This window comes from Podarcis pityusensis, assembly GCF_964106645.2.
Source record: "Podarcis pityusensis genome assembly, chromosome: 15".
NCBI classification, from domain to species: domain Eukaryota; kingdom Metazoa; phylum Chordata; class Lepidosauria; order Squamata; family Lacertidae; genus Podarcis; species Podarcis pityusensis.
In genome coordinates, this window is record NC_138040.1 from 1253814 (window position 1) to 1270947 (window position 17134).

General features: G+C 48.2%; 1 protein-coding gene and 1 long non-coding RNA gene across 3 annotated transcripts; both read right to left on the reverse strand.

Moving 5' to 3' along the window:
* Positions 1-1525: 1525 nt before the first annotated feature.
* Positions 1526-11063, reverse strand: ERAL1 (Era like 12S mitochondrial rRNA chaperone 1). Of its 2 annotated transcripts, none has more exons than XM_080983113.1 (11): positions 10868-11063; positions 9258-9419; positions 8421-8548; positions 8241-8318; positions 7858-7904; positions 7701-7762; positions 6511-6623; positions 5248-5607; positions 4133-4282; positions 3927-4007; positions 1526-2686 (listed from the first exon to the last, which is right to left on the reverse strand). In XM_080983113.1, exons 1-11 carry the CDS (start codon positions 10980-10982, stop codon positions 2561-2563), a joined length of 1422 nt encoding a protein of 473 aa, XP_080839239.1. In that variant the 5' UTR covers positions 10983-11063; the 3' UTR covers positions 1526-2560. The 2 variants fall into 2 exon arrangements, with proteins under 2 accessions (XP_080839239.1, XP_080839240.1); XM_080983114.1 differs by having other exon boundaries at positions 1526-2683; positions 10868-11062.
* A 2947-nt stretch (positions 11064-14010) lies between these two features.
* On the reverse strand, positions 14011-16872 carry LOC308463716. Its single transcript, XR_013979708.1, has 2 exons — positions 15591-16872; positions 14011-15352 (listed from the first exon to the last, which is right to left on the reverse strand). It is a non-coding gene; the product is annotated as an uncharacterized lncRNA (long non-coding RNA).
* Between the last annotated feature and the right edge of the window lie 262 nt (positions 16873-17134).

The window sequence follows — 17134 nt, forward strand, 5'->3', positions numbered from 1 at the left end:
GTTTTGACATCCTGGTGCGCACGCGCAGCGCACGCGCTCTTTTCCTCCACATCCGAGCACATGCTGGCTGGGGGCTGATGGGAGTTGTAGTCCAGAACATCTGGAGGACATCCAGGCTGCCCTACCTTGTGGCCTATTGAGTTAGGGTAGAGAGACTGTAGCAGCCCTATATATTTTATCATTAGTAATTATTATTATTATTATTATTATTATTTTAGTATAATTATTATTATTATTATTTTATTAGTATAATTATTTATTATAATGCCCCAGCTTCAAGGAGCTGGTGTACATGACCCTCACCCCCTTTAAAACAACCCTGCGAGGTAGGTTAGGCCAAGAGGCAGTGACTGGGCCCCAAGGTCACCCAGGGGGAGCTTAATGGCCAAGTGGGGATTTGAACGCTGGTCCCTTCCAGGTCCTAGTGCGAAACTCCAACTACTATACCACATTGGCCCTTTCTCCTCATTGAATAACTGCATAAACTGTTTAACTTGCTTTTAAATGGCACAAGGTGCTTTACTGAGAGCCACCCCGGGCCCTTGTGTCAAAGGTCAAGGAATAAATCTTATTATTTCATTGTGACCTCTTTTTTGAGAGAGAAGGTGGGAGGTTAAGAGAGGACACGTTATTCCAGGTCTCCGCTGCCTCAGGATAAAGCCACGTCTGTTAGCCAGATGCAGCAAACTATAAAGAGGAATTACGCAAAGGAGAGGGCCCAGGCAGCTGTTGCAAAATGGAGTAGAACAAAAAGTACCCATTGCTCTGACCAGACCCAACGATGCAATCCTACGTGGGCATACATTGACACAAGCTCTACTTGTGTTTCTGTGGGGTTTTGCTCCCAAGAAAGTGTGCCTGGCGTTGTAGCCTCAAGCACCTGACATCACGTTGAAAAATCTGTCTAGTGTCCATAGTAAAATGGTTACATCTTCACTAAGTGCCACCGGAATCTTGGTTAGCAGCAAAAAAGGCGCAGACACCTCACACCAGGCATGCCTGTAGGTCAGGATGGGTGGGGGATCTGTGATCCTCCTTATATAAAATGGAGATTGCCAAAGCAAACCGGAAGCTGAGAGGGCAGGGGTTGCTTTTCATTGTACGCCTTTAGGCGCCAGGTGAAAACATCCCTCTTCAACCAGACCTTTGGCTGATTACATCCAATACCCTTTTAAATGTATTTGGGGCAGGGTTAGTGGTATGTTTTTGTTCTTGTAGATCAGAGTTGGAAGGGACCACGAGGATCATCGAGCCCAACCCCCAGCAACGCAGGAATCTTTCACCCAATGCGCGACTCAAACCCATGAGCCAGAGATGTATATTGTGTTACTTTTATCTTGTATTTTTATGTTGTGAACCACCCTGAGAACTATGGGTAGCGAGATGGTTCACCACTACTACTACTACTACTACTACTACTACTACTACTATAATCTGTTTTCCTCAGCCATTAGAAAGGATGGGCCTTCCTAGAACAATGGCCTTTATACATTTCGCTCTGTAAATGCCCACAAAAGATTGACAGTAACCCTAAATAATAATTTTTTATTATTGTTATTTATTAGATTTACATACCGCCCTTCATCAAAAGGGCAATTCACAAGATAAATCCGGACTAAATAATCTAGGGCAGGCATGTCCAAAGTCCGTTTCGGGGGCATAATCCGGTCCACCGGTCGGTTTAATCTGGCCCCTGTGGCAGTTTATTTCCTGGGGTAAAATCCTAAAAAAAGGTTGGTCGGCCCTCAACTTCATCATATCTGGCCCTCTTTGAAAAGTTTGGACACCACTGATCTAGGGCAACCACAGATCAGGTTGCAAAGCGCTCTTGAAAAACTGCCCAGCACTGCTTTACAAAAAGGCAACCCATTAAGGCTCCCATTTTACAGATGAAGGGCACTGAGATCATTAGACCTAAGTAGTAAGGGACAACAAAACTGTTGCCTGAGTGACCACTTCAATTTATTGAGAGCACAGCAGCCGCATCAGAGCCCAGAAGGGTCTCTGGCTGAAAGAGACAAGCCCTTGCCCTGACTCAAAGATGCAGACAAACTGAGATGGGAGTGCCAGGCTCCAGGCAGCAGCTTCTGAAATGTTTGCGTCTCTTCTCCTGCTAGCACAGAGTGAAGCCTACACCCACCCCAGGCAGCAGTCATTGTGCGAGCCAGAGAGAGCGTGAGATTCAGCCACATGATCTGGGGGTCCACATCGCATGAAACCAGGGAGATGTGCATGTGCGCAATTTCAGTGAAAGATACGCATTGGCAACCTGGCACTGCCGTTTCCTCCTTGTGTATCATCGTTTGCTGGCCGTGGGTCCATCTGTAGTACTTCCCTTGACACGACACGCGCCTGAAATGGGACCTGAGTCAGGAGAGCCAAGCCGCCCCCGTCAAGCAATTGCTGCAGGCTTTGGGACAGGAGAGAAGAAGAAGTTGGGAAGAAGTCCTTGGGGCCGGTTGTTGACGAGACCCATGAGCAGGAAAGCAGGGCCTTGTCGTTGGCTTGGAGTGGCCCCTTCCATAGCAAGGCCGGACTGCTGCAGGGGGAGCGACGGCTCTCATTTCTTCAGCTGCACAGAAAGCTTCAGGTGCACATCGCAGAGGAAAGCGTTCATCAGGTCAGAGCCGGCCTCCTGGGCGATCTTGCTGATCAGGTGGCCGCGGGAGCCAATGAGCATCTTCTGCTTCGGGGGAAGGCGAAGGCCAAGGAGAAAGGAGTGTCAGTGGGAATCGAGACAGCTTATCATTTGTGGCATCACAGCCTAGGCATCCTTTTTTGCTCACCCTACCCCATTCCCCAGCTGAGAAGCTTATCTGCAACTACAGAAAGTTCATTGGGAAGAAGGCTTATATTAGAACATAAGAACAGCCTGCTGGATCAAACCAATGGCCCATCTTGTCCAGCATCCTTTGGTCATAGGGGCCAACGACATGTCCCACTGAGAACTCCCTGAGCAAGATTTGAGCGCAAGTGCCCTCTCCTCCCCAGGGGGTTTCCAGAAATCAGCATTCAGAGAGCATTGGAGGTTGCTGCCTCCAACCGCCATCCTGGCTAGTAGCCATCAATAGCCCTCTCCTCCTCCATGGATTTGTCTAACCCTCTTTCAAACCACCCAGGCTGGTGGCCATCACTGCCTCCTGTGGGAGAGAGTTCCACAGTCTAAGTATGGGCTGCATAAAGAAGGTCTTCCCCTTTTATGTGTCCTGAATTTGCCAACACTCGTTGTTTGTTAAACTGCTCTGAGAATTGTAGTTCTGTGAGGTGGGAGGGACTAGGGGAGCAGCCTAAAGATTCTCAGCAGGCTTATCAAAATACAGTTCCTTGAAACAGCCTCGGCCCCGTAGACCCGAAGGAGCGTCTCCACCCCCATTGTTCAGCCCAGACACTGAGGTCCAGCTCCGAGGGGCTTCTGGCAGTTCCCTCCCTGCGAGAAGTGAGGTTACAGGGAACCAGACCGAGGGCCTTCCCTCCCTGTGTAACACCCTACCATAAGAAGTCAAGGAAATAAACAACTATCTCACTTTTATAAGGCATCTGAAGGCAGCCAGGTTTAGGGAAGTTTTTAATGTTTGATGTTTTATCGCTTTAATAATAATAATAATAATATTCTGTTGGGAGCTGCCCAGAGTGGCTGGGGAAACCCAGCCAGATGGGTGGGGTATAAATAAAAAATTATTATTATTATTATTATTTAGTTCCCATGATTCTTTGGGGGAAGCCACAGCTATCTGAAGTGGCATGAAGCTGCTTTAAATGCCTATGGTGGAGACGGTCCCTCTCTTCATGGCCACTACCATTACTGCTTTGGGATGGAGGTTTAGGGGGGGAAATAGCCACCCTCAATGCCAAATTGACAGCTTGGCAGAAATGTTTCTCTTGGCTGGTGGCGGGAGGAGAGAGACACCTTCTGACCAGGTACTCACCACGTGCGTCTCCTTCTGGACTATCAAATTCTGCACGATGACCAGCTCCCCGCCAGGCCCCTCTTCCCAGACCTCCGTCCTCTGCAAGGAAAAGAGAAGGAGCCCTCAGGTCTACAGTGGAGGGGAGTGCACATGCTAGGATGTGTAAGGAAGGGAAGAAGGGGATAGGATCCCAACCCATCACCTCCTGGCCCTCCCCGCCTCACCTGGGTCACCGTGTAGGGCACTTCCTCAGGCAGATACTCAAGAAGCTTCTCTCGGATGATGTTATCACAGACCTCCTGCGGGGTCTGGGTGGTCAGGACCTCGCTGTGAAACTCCCAGGGGCCTGGCCTGGCCTGCTTCAAAAGGTACCTCTGTTGGAAACAAGAGCCAGGGTCAGGCCAGGAGGGTTGGACTAGATGTCCCCTGCAGGTCCCTTCCAACTCTACAGTCCCATGATTCTTGCATCACTGCCTCTGGGGGGCATTTTGATTTTATTTTATTTTCTATACCACATTTACATCACACCTTCTTTTGTGCAAAGGGCTCAAGGTGGTGGATGTGGTTCTCCCCCTCATGATCTTACCCTTACAACAACCCTGTGAGGTAGGCATGGTGGAGAAAGAGAGAGAGACTGGCCCCAGGTCAGCCAGAGAGCTTTGTGGCTGAGTAGGGGATTCGAACCCTGGCCTCCCAGCTTCAGACCAATGGCACACCAACCCAGCCTCCTGTTCTATAACAGACCTGGAACAACTTGGGTCCAGGGTGCCTCAGGCCCTGCCTGAACCCTTCTATCGCTGCTCAGTCAAGTGAGATCACCTGCAGGAGCGCCACTGGCCGTTCCTTTTATGGGAAGGCTCGTCTGACAACAAGAAACCGAGGCTTCATTGTGATCGGCCCAGTCTTGTGGAACTCTCTGCCACTAGAGATTCAGCAGGCGCCCTTTCTGTGCTGACTTTTAAACGCCTGCTGAAAACATTTCTATTCTGCCAGGTCTAAGAAGGCAAATAAGAAGACATTCTTCTGCAACGGTTGATTGACGTCTGTTTTTAACCTTCTAATTCTGTAAACCGCTTTGATGTATTTTTTACGACGCAGCAGCATACAAATATTATTTATGCATAAAACAAATAAAAGCATTATTTCGATAAAATGCAAGGCGGGGCCAGCCTTCCCTCTGTCCTGTCCCCCCATCCCCCCAAAGGAAATTGTTGCCAGACAGAAGTTTTCCCTCCCGCCCAGTCCTACCTGGAGATGCTACTGGGGACTGAAACCTAGGACCCACCACATGGCAAAGCAGGTACCCCAAGCAACCCCAAGCAACAGCCCTGCGATTTACCTTCAGAGTCTCCACTTCCTCTCTCTCCGTAGCAGCCAGCATAAAGATCTCCTGGAAGCCGGGCCAGCCCTTCCTGGCTTTCTCCCTCACATGTTTCCTGTTCTCCTTTGCAGGAACTGAGTCTTCTGCAGCCTCACTGGCTTCACCATCCACAACGGAGCCAGGCTGAGGCCCTTGATCTGCCTCCAGATGCCTGGTCTCTGGGGACAGGTGTTCAGAGGTTGCTGATGCCTGGGTGACCTCAGTAAGGGAGTCTGGCTTGACTCGGGACTTGACTTTCAGCTTCTTTCCATTGACGACCCCCTCAGTCAGCTCTGTCACCAGGTACAGCAGGAGAAATTTCTTCTTCAGAAGGTCCACCTGAAACAGAAGAAATGGGAGGGAATCAGGAGTTGCAGGAATGTATTTACTTATTTATTTCCTAAAAATTATGCACCACTTGATTGCGGGGAGGAAAACCCTCAAAGCAGTTTGTGAAAAGCTAAAGCTAAAGCAACAATAGACTAAAGGCAGATTAAAACACCTTTTGACTTCCTAAACATCTGGCCAGGCTTGTCTAAACGACGTTTTTAGCAGGTGCTGAAAAATGTGTAGCGAAAGTGCCTGCCTGATGTCAATAGGCGGGGAGTTCCAAAGTGTAGGTGCTGCCACACTATATTACAATTGTGGAATGAGTAGTATGTGCCAGCTGTAATGGCCAGTTCTCTCAACTGAGGTGGTTAAGGGGCCTGGTCCCTAGCCCCTCCCTTGGCTCAACTGAACTTTATCCCTTCGCCAGAATTTCTGGCTTGCATTGTTGCCTGAAAAACATCGAAAGAAATCTCAATATTAGTGGCATCTAGGGAAGATGGCATCAGCAGCTCCAGGGGTAAAGCAGAACTGGAGATGAGTGGCATCGAGGCCACAGGATGCCAAAGGCATGGTAAAAAATAGCAGTGAAAATAAAGATGCAAGTCTAAGTAGCAATCATATATATGAATGAGAGAGGAAGACGAGATTAAGGTTAGAGCTGCATAGATTAAAGAGGAGATCTATCAGCTAAAGCATTTGATAAGAGATGAGGGCAATTTTAGTCAAGGGTGCAAATTTTAACAAACTGCAAGCACCCTTGATTGTTTTCTGCAGCTGTTTTTGGTTCTGCTGTGGTTTCTGCACCACGGAACAAAAAAAGAACCTTTTGGCAATAAATGGAAATTGTTGCTATATTACATTCTCTAGCCCTGCAGCCCATCCTTTTGGGATAAGGAAATTGGGCACACTCACCTTGTTCAAGACAAGAACGCTGGGAAGATCAGGGAACCGAGCCAGACACTTGAGCACCTCTGGATGGAGGCAGTTCCGGGTATAATGGTCCGAAACATCCACGAGAACTAGCACTTCAAAAGAGGAAGTGGGGGTTACAAGGTCAGCTTGGGTCAACCTTTCACTCCCAAGCAGCAGACAGCCACCAGTCCATCTTAAAGCAAAATGATCCTTAATGGTAACATCAACTGGTCCAAGGAGGAAAAAAGCCTCTAGCGCTGGCAGCCCAGAGTGTGGTTAGAGTGTTGGACTATGACCTGGAAGAACAGGGTTCGAATCCCCACTTGACCACAAAGCTTACAGAGTGACCTTGGGTCAGTCGCTCACTCTCAGCATAATTTACCCCACAAGGTTGTTGTGGAGATTAAATGAGGAGGGGGAGGACCTACAGGACTGCCTCTCCTGGTATGCCCCACGGAGGACCTTACGGTCCATAAATAGCAACACCCTAGAGGTCCCAGGCCCTAAGGAAGTTAGATTAGCCTCAACCAGAGCCAGGGCCTTCTCAACACTGGCTCCGGCCTCGTGGAATGCTCTGTCTGATGAGACCAGGGCCCTGCGGGATCTGATTTCTTTCCGCAGGGCCTGTAAGACAGAGTTGTTCTGCCTGGCCTTTGGCTTAGAATCAGTTTGGTTCCCTCTCCCTCTTTCTTTTTTGCTTTCTCCTCCTGTGAAGAGGCTGCATCTTAATGTTTTAATGTTGTATTTTAATCATGTTTTTTAAGTTGTATTTTAATCAACTTGTTTTTATTATTGGTTGTTAGCCGCCCTGAGCCCAGTCTTGGCTGGAGAGGGTGGGGTATAAATAAATTTATTAATTTATTCCATGGAGAAAAAAAAAGGGATATAAAGCAATGTCCACCCCCCCCCCCCATTTATATCCCCACAGCCTTCTGAGGTAGGACAGGCTGAAATATAGTGACTGGCCTGGAGTCACCAAGTGAGTCATGGCCGAGTGGAGATTTGGACCCTGGCCTCCCAGGTCCTAGTCCAACACTCTAAGCCCTGCGCCACACTGGGACACTGGTTCATCCTTCCCACTATCACCACAGAAATCACTGCAGCAGCAAAGGATGGCGACCACTAAGTGGTCCAGGGGTGGCATGATGGGAGAGAGAGGTCAAGGTAAGAAAAGGAAACCAAGTCCCTACCTAGGTCTGCATTCTTCAAGCTCTTACAGGGGTCGTAAAGCAGAGTTTTTTCCAACTGATGCCTGAAAGAGAAGTTGAAAGAAACACACAGCGTGAATTCAGTACTTCCCAGCCCCAAGAGAACTGCTTCTCTCCCAGGCTCCAGTTACTTCTATACCTTTTGGCTTTGAGGTGTGTGGTGAGGCCTGGAGTGTCCAAGACAACCTAGGCAAAGAAACAGAGAATCAAATCACTTAAAAGGTTTAAGAAAACACTTGGCTGAAGAAATGAATTTGCTCACTGAGAACTTCACTGAAGAAGAAAAAAAGAGAGAGGAATTCCTGCTATAAGGGAGTAGAACAGAATACTCCTCAATTAATGAATGGTAGCTCTGCCGTCAACCGTGTTAGCTGAACATGGAGTCTCCATGTTTTGGAGTATCACACCACCAAGTGCCAGTCGCTGTGGGCAAACAGCACCAAACCTTGGCATGTGAGTTTCACAAGGCGTGCCTGGGGTGTTGGGGCAGGGAGAGTGCTTGGGCCAATTCTTAATACCAACCAGCTGAGTATCGCCCTTTGTGATGACGCCCTGGGCATTGCGCCTGGTCGTGTGCACCTTCTTGGAGACAGGCAGGACCTGTCAAGGAGAGAAGCCAAGGGGTTGTATAATGCAAGGGAGTGCTGGAGGGCGGCCCCAATCCTCCCACACCCATGGAGGCTGTGCGCTCCGGCTCATTACCTTCCGTCCCAAGAGCTGGTTTGACAGGGTCGATTTCCCAGCATTTGGAGCCCCAATGATGGCGATTCTCAAGATCTTGGGATTCTCAGGCTGATCCGGCTGGTGCCCCAGCAAAATGTCTTGCTCAGCTGCAGAAAGAACGCCCAGACATCACTTGCTATTTCCAGTGGTTTCACATGAACAATCTCTATGGGACCTCAGTGCTTTGCGAGTCCCAATAGATTAAACTAAAGGCTTCCACATCCAGAACTAGGCTAATTTTGTGATTGCAAGTTGTTTTAAACCGTATTTAATATTGTGTTTTAATGTTGTAGCCCTCCCTGGGACCTGAGGGTGAAGGGTTGGCAACTAATAATAATAATTATGATGATTAAAGGTAAAGGTAAAGGAACCCCTGACCATTAGGTCCAGTCGTGGCTGACTCTGGGGTTGCGGCGCTCATCTCACTTTATTGGCCGAGGGAGCCGGTGTACAGCTTCTGGGTCATGTGGCCAGCATGACTAAGCCGCTTCTGGAGAACCAGAGCAGTGCATGGAAATGCCATTTACCTTCCCGCCGGAGTGGTGTCTATTTATCTACTTGCACGTTGATGTGCTTTCAAACTTCTAGGTTGGCAGGAGCAGGGATCAAGTAACGGGAGCTCACCCCGTTGCAGGGATTCAAACCGCCAACCTTCTGATCGGCAAGCACTAGGCTCAGGGGTTTAACCCACAGCGCCACCCGCGTCCCTACGATAATTCCAATCAGCTTCTTCAAAAGGAATTCCAATCAGCTTCTACCAAAGGAAATCAATTTCGGCCTGCTACCCAAACATAACTGACGGAAGTCAAGGTTCACCTTTAAAGGCGCTCAAAGGCGGTGGGTGCTGACCAACCAAAGATGGGGCATCTTCTTTAGTAATCCCAAGGATGTAATCCAGGGCAGAGTCATTTCCATACAAGCGAGCAGGGACAGTCCTGCCCTGATGGGATGGGTCCTTCAAGAAATGGAGGCTGATACCTAAAGCAAATAACAAGAGAGAAAACCCGCATTTTAGAAATACTCCTACTGCAGATCAAGGATGTGGTGGGGAAACCTCAGGACCAAGAACCCAGAATGTCGGGCATTTGTGGGGGTTGAACTTGCTCTGGTACGAGCTGAACTATGGGTGTGATGGCACAGAATGCTGGCAAACATTAGAGCTACTCATAAGAAGATAAGATGAGCTTGCTGGATCGGGCCCAACTAGTCCAGCATTTTGTTCTCACAGTGGCTGACCAGATGCCCCAATGGGAAACCTTCAAGCAGGATTTGAGCACAAGAGCCCCCTCCTGGAGTTTCCAGCAACTGGTATTCAGGCATATTCCTGCCTCCAGCTGTGGTGGGCAAAGCATAGCTATCATGGCTAATAGTAATGCATTTGTCTGCTTTTTAAAAGCCATCTAGGTTGTCAGCCATCACTGCCATCTATGGAAGTGAGTTTTCCAGTTTAACTATGCACTACATGAAGAAGGATTTCTTTTTCACTCTCCTGAATCTTCAAGCATTCAGCTTCAATGGATGCCCACATGTTCTAGTGTTAATGAGAGAGTCAGGAAAATTCTCAGGAACCAAAGAGTGTTTGCAGTCAATCTGCCGAGAAAGAAGGGGAAGGAGGAGTACACTTTCCTCTGGTGAAAGCAGGTTCTAGAAATGGAAACACTTTTGCAGGTAGGCTAAAGAATAGAGTGGTACCTCGGTTTATGAACTTAATCCATTCCGGAAGTCTGTTCTTAAACCGAAATCATTATTACACCGAGGCGCGCTTTCCCTAACGAGGCCTCCCACTGCCAGTGCCCTTCCACCGTTCGGATTCTGTTTGTAAACTGGTAAAGTTCACAAACCAGGACACTACTTCCAGTTTTGCGGAGTTTGTAAACTGAATAGTTCGTAAACAGGACTGTTCTTAAACCAAGGTACCACTGTACAAAGAGATTCCAGGAAGTAGGGCTATTAAAGGCCAGGAAGCACAGAGGCACTATTGGCAGGAAGAAGGGAGCTAAGGCAAATGATTTTCATGCAGAACAACAGGAGAAAACGGGCAGCTTCCTTATACTGAGTACGGTCAATAAACTCAGTGTTGTTTACTTTGGCTGGCAGCAACTCTCCAATGTTTTAGCTGCTAGCTGGAGATGCTACTTGGCATTGAACCTGGAGCCTTCTGCATGCAAAGCAGGTGTCGTGCCAGCACTTAAGATATAATTAACGAATGAATGAATTGCCCACCCTTCAGCCTAAGCTCCCAGGTCGGCTTACAGCATTAAAAACAATATTAAAGACCAGTGGCCCTTTCCCTAAAACTAAAAAGGCTTTAGCTTTGGGCCTTCTACTCGGCTGATCTATCTAGAGATTAATCCAGCTTCCCGCCAGTGAGACAACCTCACAGCATGCGGCGGCGAGTTCCAAAGATTAACGAAGCCCAACGCCACCTGAGCAGGCGCAGCGCGACGACGGCCTCCCTCTCCCCGCCGAGGCCCCAAGTCCGGCCAGGCCCAAGGCCCGCCAGCCACGCCGGGCCAGGCACGCCGCCGCCACCGCCGCCATGGCAACCACCGGCGCCGCCGTCGAAGCTCAAGAAACGCCTCGGCGGACGGGCGGCGCCATCTTGGCGGCACGAAATGCATTCTGGGAGGGAGGGGGAAGAAAGCAGCCGTGCAACCTGATTGGCTGGAGGGGGCGGAAGAGGGGAACCATAGAGAGCAAGGGTGGCGGTGGCGAGAGCGGCTTCGATGACGGAAGTCGGAGGAAGAGCCTGGAGCAACTGCTATTATTATTATTATTATTATTATTATTATTATTATTATTATTATTATTATTATTATTATTATTATTATTATTTTCACAACTTAGTACACCCTGAGGGGTGAGCTTAACTCTCTGCCCCCCTCGTTCCAGTTCGCCCGGCGGAAACAGGAAGGGTCACCACCGGAAATAGGAAGTGATGTCACTTCCATTGCATACCCGTTTTTCCGCAGTCACAGGACGGCCGTTTTCAGTCACGTGATCACACTTGAATCCGTGCAATCCATTTCCCACGATGAACATCGCAGGGAGTCACTTCATGCCAGGGAATAAACGGAAGGCGGAAGAGACGGGAAAGCGCTCGCAGAGTTGCGAGACAAAACCAAGCCTCTGGGGACGTGGACGAGGAATTAAGTTTCCTGGACCTGGGAGACGCGTCTGTCTTGATATAGGGAAGCATTTGCAGGGGAAATGAGGAAAAACATCAATAAGCATCGTTGTTGTTGAGTCGTTTAGTCGTGTAGTTGTTAGTTTACAGATCAGTAGGCCAGCGCAGAGGGGGGTCCTGTCTGGAAGTGTCAGAGCCAAGCAGGGAAGCTCCTGAGGGGGAGCAGGGGAGAGCGAGAGAGGAGGACTGCGGACCGCCTCTCCTCTCCCGCAGCAGAACTGCAGATTTATTCCTCTTGCACTTCCTTGCTAGAGCGAGCGTCAAGAAACGGCTTTGTCGACAGAGCAGGAGGCTGAGCTCACTGAGCTTTGCAGAAATATTAAAACAAACCGTTTTGTTAAATGAATAGGGGGCTACCAGGGGGCCTGCCAGCCACAACGCCCTTCTTATCCCTCCACTGTTGGAGGCAGCAAATGCCTCTGAATGCTTTGTTGTTGTTTAGTCGTGTCCGACTCTTCGTGACCCCTGGTGCCAGGCACTCCTGTCTTCCAAGGCCTCCCGCAGTTTGGTCAAACTCATGTTGGTAGCCTCGAGAACACTGTCCAACCATCTTGTCCTCTGTTGTCCCCTTCTCCTTGTGCCCTCCATCTTTCCCAACATCAGGGTCTTTTCCAGGGAGTCTTCTCTTCTCATGAGGTGGCCAAAGTATTGGAGCCTCAGCTTCAGGATCTGTCCTTCCAGTCAGCTCTCAGGGCTGATTTCCTTAAGAATGGATAGGTTTGATCTTCTTGCAGTCCATGGGACTCTCAAGAGTCTCCTCCAGCACCAGAATTTAAAAGCATCAATTCTTTGGCGATCAGCCTTCTTTATGGTCCAGCTCTCACTTCCATACATCACTACTGGGAAAACCATAGTTTTAACTATACGGACCTTTGTTGGCAAGGTGATGTCTCTGCTTTTTAAGATGCTGTCTAGGTTTGTCATTGCTTTCCTCCCAAGAAGCAGGCTGGCCACATGACCTGGAAGCTGTCTGCGGACAAACGCTGGCTCCCTCGGCCTATAGAGCAAGATGAGCGCCACAACCCCTGAGTCGTCCGCGACTGGACCTAATGGTCAGGGGTACCTTTACCTAACTTATCTTGTAATTTTAATGGGATTGTATATCCCAAGTTGCTCAGGGTAGAGTTTGTGCCTCTTCTAGCCAACTCACCCTTTACAACAACCCTGCAAGGTGAATGGCCCCAGGCTAGCCTAGAGAGCTTGATGAGAGTGAAGAGGTCAAGCCCAGCCTCCCTTTTGAAGGTCTCTACTTTCCATTATTCCTTTTCCTGCTAACCAGGTGATGCCGTAAGTATTAAGTAGTGGGTTGACAAAGCAGACGACAGAGATTTATCCAAGTGGTTTTTTATAGTAAGCTGGAACTGAACTGAACAGCTCAGTCGGCCTGCTTTTATAGGCAGCCGGCTGTCAACATTGTAACAACACCACCCCAGGGTTTCCCGCCTAAATTAACTGAAATGGACCTGAGTGAAAACTATATACACAATACCCCTGGTGGCCAGGGTGAGCACTTCAATACATAACAGTAAGTTTCAGTGTTCTGAGCATTAACATTCTAGGACACATGCTCCATTCACAGGGAGGGGCCCTTTTAGGCCTCACCCCCACCTTTCACAAACCACCCTAAAGCCCACCCAGTGTTCCCAGGGGGTTGTGGATTTAGATGGGGAGTGGACAGTAAGGGCTGTTTGACAGCAGAACGGTGTTGTGGACTCTCCTTCCTTGGAGGTTTTTAAGCAGAGGTTGGATGGCCATCTGTCAGGGATGCTTTAGTTGAGATTCCTGCATGGCAGCAGGGGGTTGGACTGGATGACCTTTGGGGTTCCCTTCCAACTCTACAATTCTAAGATTATATGGAGGGCAAGCTTCTGCAGTTTCTTCCCTCAGCAGAGCTCAGATGTGCCTTTGAGAAGCCTGTGGCACAATTTGAAACTTTCAAGGATTGTGTTCTAATTCTCCCTCTTCCTGCAGTGCTGGCTTCAGAATTTTGGGGCACAGCATTCCCAATAGCCCTCCCCCGACAGCAATGAGAAGCTGAGCCTTTGGTGTCATCGACCCAGTCTGGTGGAACTCACTGCCACTAGAGATTCAGCATGCGCCTTTTGTTTCAACTTTAAAATGTCTGCTGAAAACTTTCCCATTCTGCCAGGCTTACACAGGCAATTAAGAATGCATCCTTCCACTTGCTTGATTGATGTCTGCTTTTTACTTTTTTTGTATGTTTTTATTGCGGTCAACCTCCTTTATATATTTTATATGACACAGTATGCAAATGTTTTATAAATAAATAAAAATAAATACCACAGGCATTATGCCCAGACGTGTGCTCCAGTTGGCCATCCTTGGGAACCCCTCCCTCTGCAAATAAAAGGGAAACGCAAAAGCTTCTAGAACTTTTTTTTATTTCTTACAGGAGCAAGAAAGAAGTGGCCTGATATAGGCCGATGTGAAAAGGAGCCCCCTTTCATCAGATGAAGCTGAAATTCCTGCTTCTGTGGAGTCAGATGGTGGGCAAGATGGCAGAAGAACCATTACCATTACTAAACTCAGTAATGGTAACGGTTTTGCTGACACCCCGCAAGATTTGTCTTCTGAGCAGGATTGCATTTTCTTCTTCTTGTCCAGTCAATGTTGCACACACGCACGCACACACACCCAGCAAAACAAACTCTAAGCTGGTTCTAGCTTTTTTCCAAAAAGGACGATGGGAAAATCTTGTTTCTGAAGAACTGCTGCTAAGGCAAGTGAAAAATCTTGGGCTAGAAAAGACACGCAGTCTGAGCTGCCAATAAGTCAGCTTCTTAGATATATTTCCTGTGGTCCAATGGAAGACAAAAGAAGGGTGCCTTTCCCCTCATTACTGTCAGGGATAGGGACCCTGTTGTCCTCCAGATGTTGCAAGGATCAGGGCAGAAGGGGGCTGAGTCTAGCAACATCTGGAGGGACGTAGAAGAAGGTCAGAAGAGCTCTGCTGGATCAGGCCAATGGCCCATCTAGCTCAGCATCCTGTACTCACAGGGGCCAAACGGATCCTATTATAGGATTGTGGTTTCCAACAACCGGTATTCAGAAGCCTCACTGTCTCCAGCTATGGAGGCAGAGTACAGGCATTGCAGCTAGTAGCCATTAATAGCCCTCTGTGAATTTGTCTATTCTTTTAAAGCCATCCAAGCTGGTAGCCATCTCTTCCTCCTGTGGGAAGGAGTTCCATAGGTGAACTGCACTGCTCTGAAATACCTAGATTTAATGGCGGGGGAGACAGAGAAGGTCCCATATTTCACAGTCATTCTGGTGGGGTGAAGACCACCGGTGGAAAGGCCTTAAAAATAAAGCTGGGCTCTGCGCTTTTAAAAGAATCAGTTTCTATCCAACCACCCCAACCAAGCTGGGCTCAGCCCAACCTCAGCTCCGGTGGGGAGCGCTGAGGACAACAAAAGGGTTGCTTTGGGATCTCGGCGGCTCCAGGAGTTCAAGGTAGTACATCATCTATACTGTAGTGTCTCATTCCAACTTACAGTATATGATGATATCCAGCCTGGAACCTCAATGGGTCGGTTTCGCTCCGCAGCAGACTTTGGCGAGTGGGGAGCTGGAAGAAGGAATGGAATTTTAGGTGTGGGAAACTCACACTGGGAATTCGAACCCGCTCCCCCGCTACAAAACTGACATGTGGACTCTGCCAAACTTTAATCATTCACACAATGCTAGACTCACCAGTGCAACTCTCATTCTCACACCAGGAGGTAAAACAGGACTTGCTTTCTTCTTTTTAATGTGTGTATCAGCTGTCTCCAAACTTAGTTTTGTACTACAATTTCCATCATCTCCAGCCAGAATAGAGCACGGTCAAGGAGGATGGGATTTGTAGGATCTGGAGGGCACCATGTTGCAGGAGAAGGCTGGTGTATTTTCGTAGAATTTGGAGGGATCCCAAGGGTCATCTAGTCCAACCCACTCCAAACACAGCTCAAGAATCCCCGACAGGTGACCACCTAACATCTGTTTTAAAACTTCCAATGCATGCCGTACTGGGCAAGTCACCCATCTGCGGCAGGTTCTCACAGCCTTTTTTTTAGTGCTGCACAGTGTGGTATAGTGGTTAGAGTATTGGACTGCAGTTGGGTTAAGAGACCCATGGATTCAGACCCCTCTCAGCTCTAAAACTGACCCAGCCTGACCTGCCTGGTGCAGTTGTTGTAGGGAGAATATAGGGTGGGTGAAGGGGAGACCCACATGCAGCCCCCTTGGAACACAAGAAAGAAAGGCTTGTGCATGAGGGCCGATACAAGTGCACAAAAATTCTCTCTCTATATATATAGAATTTGAAGGGTCTCCTGAGGGTCATCTACTCCATCCCCCTGCAATGCAGAAATATTTCACCGCTCACCCCCCCCCGACAGCCAGAGTTATTTAATAGCATTTCTTAAGTGCTTAATATTTAAAATCTGTTCAGTCATCTACCAAAAGGACTGTAGCCGCCTAAGGCTTAACTCAAGTGTGGAGCCTAAATGAGTTGTGTCCGTTCATATTAGTAGGTCTACCCCTGAGTAGGACAAACATTCTCAGGAAAACAACATCCCCCGATTCGTTTTAAGGGTTCTTCCACCACCACCACCTCATACTCAGAGTAGACCCATTTAAATTATTAGGTCTTATGTTAGCTGGGTTTAATTTATTCTCTGTTGCTTCAGACGTCCTGAAGAGTCCTCTTGCAAGTAATTTTTAAAAATCATACGGTATTTATTTATTTATTCCAGGCATTTTTATGCTGCTTAACGCCCGTAGTTTTTAAGCGGCATACAATGAGGCTATGCAAAATATGCGCAAGAGAGAGGAAATCTGTTAAAATGAACTGATAACTCTCAGGGAATTATTATTGTTTTTAATGCCAGCCGATACATATAATATAAATATGTGTTGTGCTTGTGTGCGTCTTCCAACTAAGTCAAACACAAAACGCGTATATATGTTTCCCTCCCTTTATGGTTTTGATCTATGGGCTACTTTTAAAATGAGGCTGCATTTTAAACTGCATTTTAACCTGTAATCAGTAATTTTACTGATGTTAGCCGCCCTGAGCCCGGCTCTGGCCGGGGAGGGCGGGATATAAATAAAATTTAGTATTATATTATTTATTATTTTTAAAAAATTCAATAAAGCAGTGCAAATATTCTTTCAGAAAAAGGGGTCTAAAACAGTGCAAGCTATCCAGACACAGCCCTAATAGCCTGCCCCATTCCGTATGCTTACCATTCCGAGTTGCAAAGGACGCCCTCCAAGATCCGCATCTGATGGGGGCTTCTGAAGAAGACCTTTATATACCCTGGGCCTTATTTGCATAGCTGCTCAGCTCTGCCAACCCTTTTCGGCCCTCCCTTGCCTGAACTTGGCACCCCTCCACCCCACACCCTGACCCACCCACCGCCAGTAACTTCTAGGAAATTAAAGTACTTTGAGGACATCAGGTGGGGAGGGACAGAGAGACCTGCCGGCCGCCGGCCCCCTG